General features: G+C 37.2%; 1 protein-coding gene across 3 annotated transcripts in view; it reads right to left on the bottom strand.

Annotated features, from left to right (window-relative positions):
* SCFD1 (sec1 family domain containing 1) overlaps window positions 1-15,372 on the bottom strand; it is a 103,878-nt gene that overhangs the window by 26,229 nt on the left and 62,277 nt on the right. For all 3 annotated transcript variants that reach the window (XM_075530485.1, XM_075530484.1, XM_075530486.1), the window contains 2 exons: window positions 4,273-4,369; window positions 103-173 (listed from right to left, as the gene is read on the bottom strand). In XM_075530485.1, coding sequence (XP_075386600.1) covers window positions 103-173; window positions 4,273-4,369 — 168 coding nt within the window. The remainder of the gene's footprint in view (window positions 1-102; window positions 174-4,272; window positions 4,370-15,372) is intronic.

Genomic DNA, 15,372 nt, shown 5'->3' on the forward strand with positions numbered 1-15,372 from the left:
TTTGGCGGTAGTACTTTTTAGTTCTATTTTAAAATGCTGTCTGTAGCAGTTACTCTGCAAGAAAGCACTGACCCACACACTCTCTCCCACCATAAGACATACCTCAGAAGGTGCTTGCTGTGAGCTTATGTAATAGATAAGAAACAGCCTCATTTTATCTTCTGGCGTACCTGCTACATAGGGAAAATAGATGAAAAAGGCACTCATTATTCTAGTTAATATATGATCATATATGAGAGTTTATAAGTATATAAAATTAAGAGCATATGTAATTGTGTCAAAGAATGACTTTTTACTTACCTGATTTAAAATGTATTCTTATAAACATGCTGGTAAGTGCAATTTGGCTCTCATAGGTACCCTATACATTACAGAACACAATACTGCCAGGCACTGGACCAGCTTCACAGGCTTGTTAGAAAAATATAAAATACAAACATGGGAAAAAGAGTAAACTGTGTAGGATTACATGGGTGGGATTATGGAAGCATCTTCATTATAGCTTCTAAATCGTCTATAATGTTGAAATTTATCTCTGATGTAAATTCAAAAAGAAAAGGATATAGGTGGGGTGACTATGTGATTTTAAACTGGGGCACGAGATAAAAAAGCTAGTAATAATCACATAAGGAAGACTTATAAAAATGGAACTGTTCTGAGAAGCAGTAACTCATTGGTAAACACACACATAATTAAAAAAATTAAAAAATAAGCCAGAGAGAAAAGCTCTGTTGAGAAACAAGGAAGAATTATTTAAATCTTTAATAAATTCAGAATGGGTCAAGAGGGAGGTCAAATGGCTAGTTATTATTATATTTTAGTTTCATCTACCATAGTCAAGTTTACAGTAATCTTTGTTAGATAGGAAGGCTATTTGTGTCCTTCAAATATGTTCACAGGGGGACTGACTGCCAGAGAGCCCTAATCCACAAAAATACTCTGTAGATGGATCTGGTACTTCCACTATCCTCTATATAGCCTTCTACAAACTCGGTGTTCACAATTTAAGCCCCGATATCTTTCCTTCCATTGTATTTGGATTTTGTTATTTGTCATCTTGGGATCACATAGGCTGATGTGCTTCCTTCCATGCAGGCTTTGTTGATGCCACACTTGACACAAGCCTTTAAGGGCCCAGATGCTATTCTTTTGATACCCGGCACCACCTGCTTTTGTCACTACACTTTGCTGTAGTACCCATGTCTTCAGTGATTTCTTTATGAGGGCAAGTATTGAGCAGGGCCACTGTTGTCTAGAGAGATAAACCAGATTGCTAGTAATTATATATAAATATATTTATAAAGATAGATATATAATACAAGAAATGAACCGTTAAATTATATACAGATAGATGATACAAGAAATTAACAGTTAAATTATAAAGCAGTGAGACACTAGCAGTCCTTTAAGGCTTGAGAGCCGCCAGTTGCCAGTCCCCTTCTGTAGAGAGAGCTGGGTTATATATACCCAGGCAGCAAACAGCAAGGCAGTTCACCAACTGTCACCAACTGTCGGTCCCCAGCTCCAGAGATGAACATTCCAATCATGTGGGCTTAAAGGGACCTCAACTTACAGCGACATAGTCCACAGGCTAGGCATCCCACAGGTAGTGTACCCCTTTAAACTGAGGCACAGAACAACCGAGCCATTTATCCCTCTGCCCTTCAGTTAATCCTACTTGTGTTTATCGGCCAGGCTGGCACAATAAACTATCGCAGCCATGATGTAAGAACTAAATGTTCTTGGTTTGAGACTGGAATTATGTTGGAGCCAGAATCAATACACTTGTCACAATTTTGTATGGCTCTGGTTCCCTTTAGAGGTCTCATGGCCATTTTGATATACAACATTATCAATCCTCCCTCTAGGACATCCTTTGAACTTGACTGCTGCTTCCATGAGCGTTGATTGCAGACCCAAGCTACACAAGTTCCTTGATAACTTCAATCTTTTCTCCATTTACCATGATGTTACCTATGGATCTAGTTGTGAGGATGTTGGTTTTCTTTACCTGGAATTTTAATCCATACTTAAAGGCTGCAATCTTCTTCAGCAAATGCTTCAAGCTCTCCTCATTTTCAGCAAGCAAGACTGTGTCACCTAAAATCCTGATTCCAAGTTCTTCATATAATTCAGCTTTTCTCATCATTTGCTCAGCATTTAGACTGAACAAGTATGGTGACACACACCTTTCCTGATTTTAAGCCATGCAGTATTGCTTTGTTGTGTTCACACAGCTGCCTCTTGATCCATGCACAGGTCCTGCATGCGTTCTGGAATTTGCCTTCTTCTCAACGCTATCCGTAGTGCACTGTGAATCACACAGTCGAACGCCTTTGCACAGTCAATGAAACACATGTGAGCATCTTTCTGGTATCTCTCTCAGCCAGGATCCATCAGATATCATTAATGATATATATGCTCCACATCCTCTTCTCAATCCAGCCTGTTTATCTGGTAAACTTACTTAATTCACTATAAGCTCTTATGTATTTTGAGGGATCCCTTGGAATTTTGTATGTCGTAGCTACTTTATCGATTTTTTCCATTAATGGTATTTTAGCTTTGACATCTATTAGTTGTGTTTTGTCATGTAAGCTGAGTTTCTGGGTTTTAGAAGGCAGAGGAATGAATCAAATCCCAGACACTTTAAATGCTAGGTTCTGAGATTCTAGATCTTGTTTAAAACCTAGGAGAAGCTTTCTTTTTTATTTTAGCTGGATCAAGGCTATAAGTTCTGACCAGCTGTCTATGGGTTGTAATTTCTTCATTAAGTTCTGTTTTCAAAACATTTTGCAGTTCTATGGAATCTGTCCCATCACCCTGGGAACTGGGAGATATTCTAGCTCTTAGTTCATTTTTCAATGTTTGGAATACTGTTTAGAATTAGATCTACACAAGTTCAGCTCAAGGGTGAGCCCAGACACTCACACTTTATGGGGCTTCTTTCCTAAGCTCCTTCCTTTCTGAAGTCACTTTGTGCTCTCTGATATCCTTGGCGTTCCCTTTTTAGTCCTCTAGCTAGAAAGCTTTGACTTCAGTTAACCATTCCACTGTAGAGTTCCTCTAAGTACGTGGTGAATGAATGTAACTGTGACCAAACAGTTAGAGGACGAGAGATAAGAAGTGTAATGGAGCTTGCCCCACCTCTTTGGAACCACAGCTCCTAGAAAAAGGAAGGTTTCCCTTCCTCTGAGTTTTAGGAGTCTCTGGATCCCTGTTGTTGCTTTCAATGTCCTTGGCCTCTAGCAGAGCCTTTTCCAACAGTAAGCACTTATTTTGCTTAAAGAACCGTTCTCAATGTTCAAAGAGAAACATATCTATTTCTTAAATTTATTATTTCCAGTATTAATAAATGCCCACCTCTGCTAAGAGTCACGACGACTAAGGGGCAGACAGCATCCTGATGAGTATGACGACGTTAACAAGTGGGAAGCACAATGGAAACGGCACACATGTATCATTTGCCACTGAGGATTCTAGAGGCTATAGCCCCAGTCTGGAGCCTCTTGTCAGATCTAGGGCTCTCTTATGACTGCTCTCCATTTACGGCCAGAGTTCCCTCACTGAACAAAGCGACGGATCGTAGAGAAAAAATTAAAGCATACTTTAGAAATTTTTTTCTTTCCTAAAATATCTAAGTTATTTAAGAATGTCAAAAGCATTTTTCAGTATAACCTTAATATAACAACTACCAAAAATCAGAAATTAACATTGACACCTTACTATCATCTAATCTTTAAACTTCCAAGTTGCTTTCGATTATAATAATCATATGATTTATAGAGTATTTTCGCTTTTAAAATTCTGTAAAACTTGAAAGCTTTGTCAATCAATTCAGAGTATTTTTCAATTCAAATTTCAGTTGTTTTCCAAAATGAAAACCCCAAGATACAATTTTACATCTAAGCTATTCCGCAGAATTATTATGGCTTTTGAGTTATAGTTTTAGTATGCATTTGGAATTTCATTCCCAAATGGAAAGTAATTTCTGAAAGTCTTTTTCCTTGAACCAGCAAACACTGACCTTTGGATGTATGACTTTCAACAATGACTAGAAGAACATTTAATACTATTCAGTTTGATGAAATGAAAATCATGTTTCTACTTGAACTATTATGATGGAAACTTTTAGAGTAAATTCCATTTAATTACCTCATTATTAGCACAAATTGCAGGAAACACAATAATGTGACTCAGATTTAGTCAAACTGCAAATGCTACATCCATCCTTTGTGAAACTTACATTAACTTCAGATTTGTGGTACGTACCATCAGGGTCTGATATTATATCCAGAAGAGATTTATCCAGGGTAGTTTTGCTCATTATTTTTTCTTCATATTCAAAATATACATCCAGTTTTCTTGCCTATTCCAAAATAAATATTTGATTAGAATACATTAAGTAATGAAATATACTAAGGTTCACTTGCTTAGAAGCTTTTATATTTTTGACCAATTTTAAAAGCAAATTTTCACTTTCTAGTAGAATGTATTAAACTTTCTTTTTATCATATACTTAAAACCAAACTCACTGCTATTGAGTGGATTCTGACCCATAGTAATTCCTTTAGACAGAAAATAACTGATTTAGGGTTTCTGAGACTATAAATCTTTATGGGACACACAGCTTCACCCACTATGGAGAATGGCTGGTGGTGGGCTTGAACAATTAACTTTGCAATTAGCAGTCTACTGCTTAACCGACTGTGCCACCAGAATAAGTCTATCATATAATTAAAAAACAAACAAAAGAACCCACTGCCAGAGAACTGATTCTGTATCGTAGCAACCCTATAGGACAGAGTAGAACTGCTTCACAGGGTTTCTCTCTGAAAGTGATGGTGGGTTTAAATCACTGACCTTTGTGGTTAGCAGCGTAACTCTTAACCCACTAGGCCTGTAGACAACTTTGGGCTATTTTGTTTACCAGATCAACCTTGTAATTATCTCTGCATGTCACACATTTATTAGCAACCCCCCAAATCATACAAAGCTCCTTTTTGGTACACATTAGTAACCATCACATAAATCATATTATATTCCATGCAAATTCATGTCAAGTGGTCATGTTATAGTTACTTTTTTTAGCGTACAAATCTGCAGGTTTCCTTCTACCTTAACTGGATGGAAAGCTATACTAAGTTGAATTAGTTTTCATGCTTATGTTTTATAAAATTTTTCCTAATTTTTTATACTTAGGATTCTCTGCCTTCCCATTATCTAAAAATTATTATTTTCTGCATGATACATTTTACTAATTTTGTTTTGGGCCCTACAATATAAATAAAAATGATTATTTAATAGCTGTTAAGTTATGCTTCAGAGAACACAGAAGGGAGAAATTTTCTATTTGAAGGTGTTTATAATCTAAGTGGGACTAAAAACCAATCATGAAATAAATGAGAAAACTTAACAAGCCATCCAAGAAAAATATTAAATCTAGAACATAAACATACTATGCTAAGGCCAAAAATAAAAAACAAACTCACTGTCATCAAGTCAATGCCAATTCATAGTGACCCTGCAGGACAGGGTAGAACTGCCCCTGTGAGTTTTTGAGACTGTAACCCTTGATGGGAGTAGAAAGTCCCCTCTTTCTCCCATGGAGCAGTTGGTGGTTTCAAACTGCTGACCTTGCAGTTAGCAGCCCAATGGGTAACCACCATGCCACCAGAGATCTTAATGAAATAACCAATTTTAGAGAAAAAGGTGATTGGATTTTAAAAATGATTTGGGAAGTTGGATAGGCAGCAAGTTCATTTCAGTTAAAGGAACATACAAAGGCACAAAGGAGAGAAACCTGAATGTCAGACAAAGGAGTGGATTTCACACACTGAGCAGGAAGAAGTCAAGGAGAGTTCCCTTGCTCTTCCCCACTGAAGGTCAGTTATAAATAAGTGAAACATTCAGAGACTACAGAATTACAAAACAACATAAAAAGGTATGTACTGTGAAGTTTTAGAACCGTGAAGTTTCATTTCTCAACCCTGTCCTATTCCATCCCATTTCTATCTGTTCCTATAAGTATTTACCAGATTATTTTTAGCTTTTCTCAAGATTGTTCTTAATATAGTCTATATTTTATAGCTTTCCCCTTTCTAACACAAAGGACAATATATTTTCTATACTCTTCATTATTTCTTTTACTGAACGATATATTTTGGAGATTTTTCTACATTAGTGCACAGGGAACTAACTTCCTTATAAGAATAAAATACTTAAAACTTCTAGTAGTTTTCCTTATTACAAAATTTTTGGCTCTTCACTCCCTGATAAAGAACTTTTTTAGCTATTATTTAAAATAAGCTGAACAGTAAAATATTTAAAGTTGCTTTATACATAAAATAGACCAGAGATAAATTTTTAGGAATAAAAAAGGATCACATAAAAATTGGACAAAAGTAGGGTATACTATAGCACTGATGAAACATACAACTTTCCTCTAGTTCTTTACTGCTCCCCCTCCACCCCACTATCATGACCTCAATTCTACCTTACAAATCTCGCTAGATTTGTGTACCAGAACATGTACACAGGTAAGAGCTGGAAACATAGAAAATCCAGGTCAGATAAACCCCTCAGGATCAATATTGAGAGTAACCATACCAGGAGGGTAAAGGGAAGGTGGGGGGAGAAAGGGGGAACTGATCACAATGATCTACCTATAACCCCCTCTCAGGGGAATGGACAACAGACAAGCGGGAAAGGAAGACATCGGTCAGTTTAAGACATGAAAAAACAGTAATTTACTAATTATCAAGGGTTCATGAGGAAGGGAGGGTTGGGGAGGGAGAGGAAAAATTGAGAGAAGCTGATAACAAAGGATGAAGTAGAAAGAAAATGTTTTGAAAATGATGCTGGCCACAAATGTACAAATGCGCTTGACACAATGGATGTATGTATGGATTGTGATAAGAGTTGTATGAAGGTAAACAAGCGGCCATCTAGCTCAGAAGCAATAAAGCACACATGGAAGAAGCATACCATCCTGTGCGATCACACGGTATTGAAGGGATCAGGTATCTGGCATCATCAGAACAAAAAATCTTATCATAGTGAATGAGTGGGGGAATGCAGAGTGGAGACCCAAAGCCCATTTGTCGGCCACTGGAGATCCCCTTGCAGAGGGGTCCAGGGGAGGAGACGAGCCAGTCAAGGTACGATGTAGCACTGATGAAAAATACAACTTTCCTCTAGTTCCTAAATGCGTCCTCTCCTCCCTCATCCCCCCACCCCCCCGCACCGCCACTATCATGATCCAAATTCTACCTTGCAAGTCTGGCTAGACCAGAGGATGTACACTGGTACAGATAGGAACTGGAAACAGGGGATCCAGGGCGGATGATCTCTTCAGGACCAGCGGTGTGAGTGGCGATACTGGGAGGGTGGGTTGGAAAGGGGGAACCAAATACAAGGATCTACATGTGACCTCCTCCTAGGGGGATGGACAACAGAAAAGTGGGTGAAGGGAGACATCGGACAGGGCAAGATATGACAAAACAATAATCTGTAAATTATCAAGGGTTCATGAGGGAGGGGGGAGTGGAGAGGGAGGGGAAAATGAGGAGCTGATTTCAGGGGCTTAAGTGGAGAGCAAATGTTTTGAGAATGATGAGGGCAATGAATGTACAAATGTACTTTACATAATTGATGTATGTATGGATTGTGATAAGAGTTGTATGAGTCCCTAATAAAACGATTAAAGAAAAGTTGTACGAGACCCCAATAAAAAATTTTTAATTGGACAAAAGAAATACAAAGGATATTCTAGGATGGAGACCATAATAGTAGTTGAAATGAAAAGGAAGAAATAGATATTGAATAACCAACTGGATACTGGACATAGGAAGCAACATGGTCAAGTTAAATATAACTCCTAGAAAACTAGAATGATAGTAGGTAGGAGTTATATTAATATATGAGTACTAGACTGTGGAAGGCTGATTATCTCAAGTGAATCAAGGAGAGAAGAAAGGTGATAAATTAAGTTGCCTTTGGAGCTCTCACAATCGGATTCAGTTTACCTTTCTGTCTTAGTACTCACCCACTAGGGACAGTCCCTCCCCTCTCACTCACTGCCACTGAGTCAATGTAGACACATAGCGACCCTCCAGGAGAGAGAACTACTCCTATGGGTTTCTGTAACTAACTCTTTGTGGGAGTAGAAAGCTTCATCTTTCTCTCTTGGAGCTAGAATGGCTGTCCTTGAGATGTGAATTTTAGCACAATGCATAACCACATCTCATCAGGTCTGCTAGGCACATCAAGTAACTGACAGTTAAACACTCCGTGTGCTTTCAGGCCGAGGCTGAAATCTCTTCTTTGGAGCTTCCCTATTCCTCTCTTGAATTTGTCTATTCTGTTTCCTGTCCGACCTTCAATCTCCTTGGTTGGAAATGTTTCACTATTTCCTTTATCTGTTTAACAAGAGCACTTTATATGTCTGCCTATAATCACACAGATCACACTTTATTACTGGTTTTTGTTTATATGTCATCTTGCTAAAGATATAAACTCTCGAGAGCATGCCTAATTAATCATTTAATGCTAGAGTGGTTAACACAGCATCTGGATCCTCACATGTCCTTGGTAAAATATTTGTTGAAATTTTAAGCTGAGATCAGGACATATATAGACCCAGTGGTCATCTTTAAAATCATGGAATAAGATGAATGAACTTACAGAAGTTTAAAAAAAAGAAGCGAAGTCTTATGCTTTTAATTTAATACATGAAATTAAGTATGTTAAATGCTCTAATAGAAAGGGAAGAATTACTTTACTTCATAGAAAAAAAATAGGAATAGGTAAGGTGAATGCTAGCCCCTAAAATTTATACTATATAACTGTGCTTCTTCAGTGATTTATGTAGGAATAGGCATTAGATACACTTTGTTGATCTCGATGCATTAATTAACTCATACTTCACCCTCTAAAGAGCAGGTGAAAGAGAGTCTAACAGTAATGTAGTCTGAATACTAATGAGTAGAGGGGATCTTTTTGAGGTGAAGGAAATGTTCTATAATTACACTGTGGTAATGGTTGTACAACTGTGAACACACTAACAACCATTAAATTAGTAAGCAAACTATATTGTATGTGAATTATATGAAAATAAAACTGTTAAGAAAAAAGACACTTGGTCAAAATTTCAAATATATGGATTTTGATGGAGGACCCTCTATGAGTAAAACGGACGAAGCATTGCTTTTCCAGCCTGCACAGGAAAATTAGTTACATCTTCAGCATCTATTATGCGCTGGGCCCTGTTCATATAGGTATGGCTTTCAAATGTTTTTCAGGAGTTAACCTCAGACCCCACTTTCTCAAACTGAATTTTTAAAACCCTATTAAACATCTCAATGGAGCTCTAGAATTCTAAAAAGCCAGTGTTAATATTGAAAAATAAAGATTATCTTGTTTAATTCTCCAAATAACATAAGAGCTAGGAATTATTAGTCCCATTTAAAAGAATATAAACAGACACACAAAAATGTAAATTTGTTCAAGGTTACCAGAGTAGAAGTAGTAGAGGGTTGAGACTCAAATCCAGGTCAGACTCCAATGTGCACCACAGATAAAGAGGAGGGAAAATAATATTTTCCTCAAGAACAATTTTACTGCTTCTTTTGTATATGCTTTATGAAAAAAAGTATATTTATTAATTAGTATGTATTTGTTTTCTTTGTAAACACATAATTTATATATATGTGGTAAAGAGTCATTTTGACCAGAGATTTAATATCTTTATGTACTTTCTCAATTTCTTGAAATAGGGTTATTTTCCTAAGAGAAGCAACTTTTCTAACTCCAAAGATTATTATTATACACACCATGGGCTCAAAAGAGAATGCAAATTGGACAAGAACATGGACAACAGACAAATCAAATACAACAAAATAACAAACAGGGTCAAAGCAATAGAAAAACTCACATTTGTGGTAGCTTCGAGAAAAATCAAGTAAAATTGGAATATTGTAAAAAACTAAAAAGCACTATAGATTGAGGACAAATTTCTATCTAGTAAATGTATTTAACAAATATAAATTCTGAAATACATCAGTGTCTCAAAAATCTCTTTAGGAAGGGTTACCAAGGAGGAATGTGATTGAAGAAAACTTCTAGTGTTTTCCAGATTTTAGGATGGGTATCAATAAGTAATTATGTTGTTTTACTTTTCAGAAAGCATTTATATTATATTGACATAACAGATATACAATGGGACTTCAAAAAGTTTACAGGAAAATGCCACTTTTCTGCAAATTTTGTGAAGCTCTCTCATTCAAGTTATATTGAATATCTGACTGGTTATACTGGATTTGAAAACAAACTAATAAAAGCATGTTCTAAAACTAGCTTGTCCTTTCCTTCACCCTAATGAACAATTCTAAGTCATCTAGAAGGTGCAATAGTATATACATCTCTTGATTTTGAAAATCTATTACTTGAGAACATTTGCCATGACACACAAGCCAAAGGAATTTCCTTTTCCTTTTTATAAGCACAGGGGCTCTTCCTCCCTTTACCATTCCCTTCCTCATTCCAGCTAGATATTAGCACTCTGGATGCCCTAGTCACTGCTGGCTACAATTCTGATTCTTACGGCAGTCTATGATTGACAACCAAGTCTAGAGTACCACATCTATCCCCTAGCATCAATCAATAATAGGGAGAAGAAAAAAGCAATGAGAAAGTGTTTTATCTCCTTTCTTCCACTAAAACTGCCAGAATTTCCTTCCCTATTTCTTAGGAGGAAGATGGAACAATGATCCCTTCTTTGTTACTATGGAATATGTGATTCACATTATAGCTAAGGTAGGAGTGTGGGACAGGAGGAAACTCTGACATAGTAGTTTAGGACACTAGCTCCTAAGCTGTAATAACTTTAGCAGAGTTTTAGAAGATAGCCTATACTTTGTTGCTTCTAGGCGCCATCACGTAGCCCTAGTGGCATATGGTTATGAGTTGGGCTGATAATTACAGTTCAAAACCACCAGCCTCCATGGGAGACGGATGAAGCTTTCTACTCCTGTAGAGTCACGGAAACCCACAGGTGCAGCATCTACTCAGTCCAACAGTCATTCTGAGTAGGCATTGACTCGATGGCAGTGAGTGTGGTTCTGAGCTTCAAAGGTGCCATCAAGTTTGTTCCAAATCATAGCAACTCTATTTACAACAGATTAAAATACCTCCCAGTCCTGTCATCTTCAAATCTGTTATGTTTGAGGCCACTGTTGCAGCCACTATGCCAATCCATCTTGTCAAGTGTCTTCCTTTTTGTTGGCCCTCTACTAAGCATGATGTCTTTCTCCAGGGACATGTCTCTCTAAATAACATGTCTAAAGTACATGAGACTAGGTCTCACCATACTTCTTCCAAGACAGATTTGTCTTTTGGCAGACCACAGTACCTTCATTCTTCTTTGCCAGCACCATAATTAACATTCTTCTCTGGTCTTCCTTGCTAACCAACACTTTAGAGTCTCGTATAGCAGATTTCCCAAGGCAATGCTCTGTATGATTTCTTGACAGCTGCTTCCATGAACACTGATTGGATCCAAGCAAGATGAAATCCTTGACAACATCAATCTTTTCTCTATTTATCATGCTAATGTCTTAGTTCATTTTTGAGGATTTTGGTTTTCTTTACACTGAGTTCTAAAGCTATAGTTTTTGATGTCTATCAGCAAGTGCTTCAAGTCCTCGGGCTTTCATCAAGCATGGCTGGGTCCCCTGTATGTTACTCGTTGTTAATCAGCCTTCCTACAATCCTTAATCCACATTATTCACATTGTCCAGCTTCTTGGTATGCTCATACTAACAGGAAAGGGTTGTATTAAAAGCACACACCTAACAGGAGGGGGTTGAGCTAGGGGTGCACATGCAATAGGAAGGGGTTGTACTAGGGTACATATGATAGGAAGGTACATACATAACAAGATGGGCAGGCTCTAGAGTCAAGATGGCAGCTTAACCTTGGTAGTCTCTGAGCTAGCTTGACCTTAGGTGTCTTTGAACTCTTCTCCAGGGGAATCATCTATGATCCTTATCAGAGGGAGTGTGGGTCCTACCTTAGTGTGGGACAGACAATAGGGTCTGATTGCTTTTGATAGCAGACAACCTTCAGGCAGATACTTTCAAGCAATTGACCCTCAAGAGTATAGTGAGCGGCCATGTGTTTGCAGGCAGCACCTCGGATTTGGCATTAGGGGGGACATTGAAGGGAATGGCTTCTACTTCAGAGAAAATTAATGGGATGTATCTTCAACACACGAATGTGAAGGTTCCCTCCATGGGAACCCTGGCCTCCTAGATTCCTTAAGGTATGAATGCTAAGTTTGTCTGCATACACTATCTTCCCAGTTTGGTTTCCCACAGGTTCTTGATATCGTATTAACGCTTGAAATTGCTGATGGTCGACCAGTTCTTTTTAGTACAGTGACTGTGTATTCCTTCATTCTTCTGATACTTCTTGTATTGCTCAGTGTAGAGGATTACCCCATGAGATCACAAAATGGATGACGTCACCCACCACGGACGGCAGTGCTTTTGCTTCGCAACTTCATGTTACTGCCAGATGTACATCAATGCTCAAAATAGTCAAGATGTTAAATTTTTTACTATTGTCATATATGTAAAATGTCAAATAAGTAGAAAGTCAATACTTTTCCCAATTAAGGTGTATGTTCAAATGTTTTGCCCATTTTTATTAAATTGTTTGCCCTTTACGAGTTTAGAGATCTTTAGTCTTCTGTTTTAACCTTTATATATCTATTAATCTGGGCCTTGTTAAACAATGCTTCTTCACAAGGAAAAGAAAACTAATTCAGATTCTGACATGACATGTGGGAAGAGAAGAGGTAATGAATGCATTGCTTTTCCAGTGGGAACTTTCTGCTATATTTTCCTCTTACCTTGAAGAAAAGACAGATACCAAGCTCATAGGAGCATCCACTTGGTATGTATATATTTACAAGAGATCATTTTAAATAGGTTGGCACCAAAATTCAGCCAAAAAAAGATTCTGATTTTTACTATAACAAAAGACTGCTTTTGTAATGTGATGAAGAGCAACAGTTGGTCAATCTCAGTCAATGAAAAGATTCATGAAAAAGGGTCTTTGTGCATAGTTACAGCTGAAGGACTTTTTTACCTTAATAAATCTACAACTGTTTAAATATTGTTGACAACTGTAGGTCCAAGACCTTTTCTTTGCATATAGATTCACCGATTTTCCCCCTTTCTTGCTATATGAATCATAAGGGATCAACTTTCATATCCAGTTTCAGTTAATTTGGAGGGAAAACCCCCCAAAAACTACATACACTTGACTTGTAAAACAATCTGAGTATTCTTCAAGAATTTCCAAAGTTCTACAGTTAGTTTTATCCACAACTAATAAAAATAATTGTAAAGTCATCCATCTTTGTCAAGTCTAAGAAATATGACTTAGTTTTATAAAAACAACCTTATAAAACCAAACTCATCCAACTGACATAAATAAAATAGAACTAAACATAACTGACTCCTCAGTAAATAAAAAATCAATTTGTGAGCAAAGAAAAAGTATATAGAGATAACCAGGAAGTATACTACTTTGAACAGGAAGCATATCCATAATGTGGTCATTCCCTACTGTGTTTTAGAGGATATGGAGCAAAGCAGTAAATTAGCTATTTGTTGAAATGTAGAGAAGGTGCGAGAGCTTCTACTTTATTCTGAAAGCTTATCTTCCCCTAAGGATAGTATAGGTGAGTCAAAGAAAAATAAGTCCCCTACAGGAGGGGAAAGCTTTGTATGACAGAAGAAAACATGGCCTGGTAGTGCACCATCCTCACACTTGTGCTTATGGCGAGCCCATTGTTGCAGTCACTGTGTCCGTCCATCTCCTGGAGGGCCTTCCTCTTTTTTGCTGCCTCTCTCCAGGGACTGGTCTCCTTCTCCAGGGACTGGTCTCTCCTAACCAGATGTCCAATATATGTAAGACCAAATATTGTTCTCCTTGCCTTTAAGAAGCATTCAGGTTATACTTCTTCCAAAACAGATTGGTTTGTTCTTTTAGTAGGCCACATTACGTCCAATATTCTTTTCCAGTGCCACAATTCAAATGCATTGATTCTTCTTCAGCCTACCTTATTTGATGTCCAACTTTCACATGCATATGAGGGAACTGAAAATACCCGGACTTGGGTGAGGCACATTTTAGTCTTCAAATAATACCCTTGATTTTCAATATTCTAAAGAGTCCCTGTGCAGCATTACAGGGGAAAGAGAACACAGCATTTTCTTCATCCATACCTTTTAAGTAGGCTACTTGGTTTTCCTAGGTATCTGGTGTTAAAGAGTACTTAATTTTGTTTGACTATACAGTGGGTTAGGTGTTCAGGTGCCACTGTTGGATAGGTTTTGGACTGGTAATTGCAAGGGTGGCAGTTCAAATCCACCAGCTGTTCTGAAGGAAAAAGATGAGGCTGTTCCTGTAAAGATTTGTTGCTTCAGAAACCGTACTTGGGTTGCTATGAGGCAGAAATGACTCCATACAAGTGGTTTTTTTTAATACAAATGGGCTATGAATAATTCAAGCAGGTTGTCTACCAATTATTTAAGTATTTTCAAATGATATTCCCTAATATTCACATGGGAAAATTCTTATTTTAGAAAAAGAAATTTAAAAGCACTATTCAAAACACATAGGGTTCTACAATTTAGTCTTTACTCAACGAGACTGACGAATTACCCAAACCACACAAATCCTCAGAATAGGAACAAGCTCAGGTTACGGTATTTTTCCAAAGTTTAAGGCATGGGTAGCATCTTTCTAACATCCAATTAAAACACTGTCATATAACTGCCAGAACATCTAAGGAATTATTCTGCTTCAGAAAATTATCAAAGAACATAGACATATTTGTGATAAGCACACATTAAAAAATGTAGCAAACACATAAATGAATAAAAGTGCTCTGTGAGACCTCTACATAAAAGTTACAATATTCTTGTAGATACTTTGAGAGGTCAATGAGACTGCCTTGTTTTTCTATGTCTCATAAGTATTCTGTCTTTGCTCAATCTTACCACTTTTTCTATTAGTGGAAAATATTTTGAGTTTTTCGTCTGACAGTTTAAACAGGTTCCAGTTCTTGCAGGTTTTCTTGTAATGAAAAATATTTCCTGCTGAGGTGGGTAAATTATTACAATGAAAGTGAAGCTCAGATAGTAAAAAAATCTAGCAAAGAGCAAGAGATCATGGAGAAAAATCCTTCTTTAACATTATAGGCAGAACACCGAAAGCATAATACAAATAAACATGCTACTTAATAGTAAATACTACAGGGTTGGGAATTAATTAGTTACGGAAAACTATGAGAAGAAA

Source organism: Tenrec ecaudatus, chromosome 14 (genome assembly GCF_050624435.1).
Source record: "Tenrec ecaudatus isolate mTenEca1 chromosome 14, mTenEca1.hap1, whole genome shotgun sequence".
NCBI classification, from domain to species: domain Eukaryota; kingdom Metazoa; phylum Chordata; class Mammalia; order Afrosoricida; family Tenrecidae; genus Tenrec; species Tenrec ecaudatus.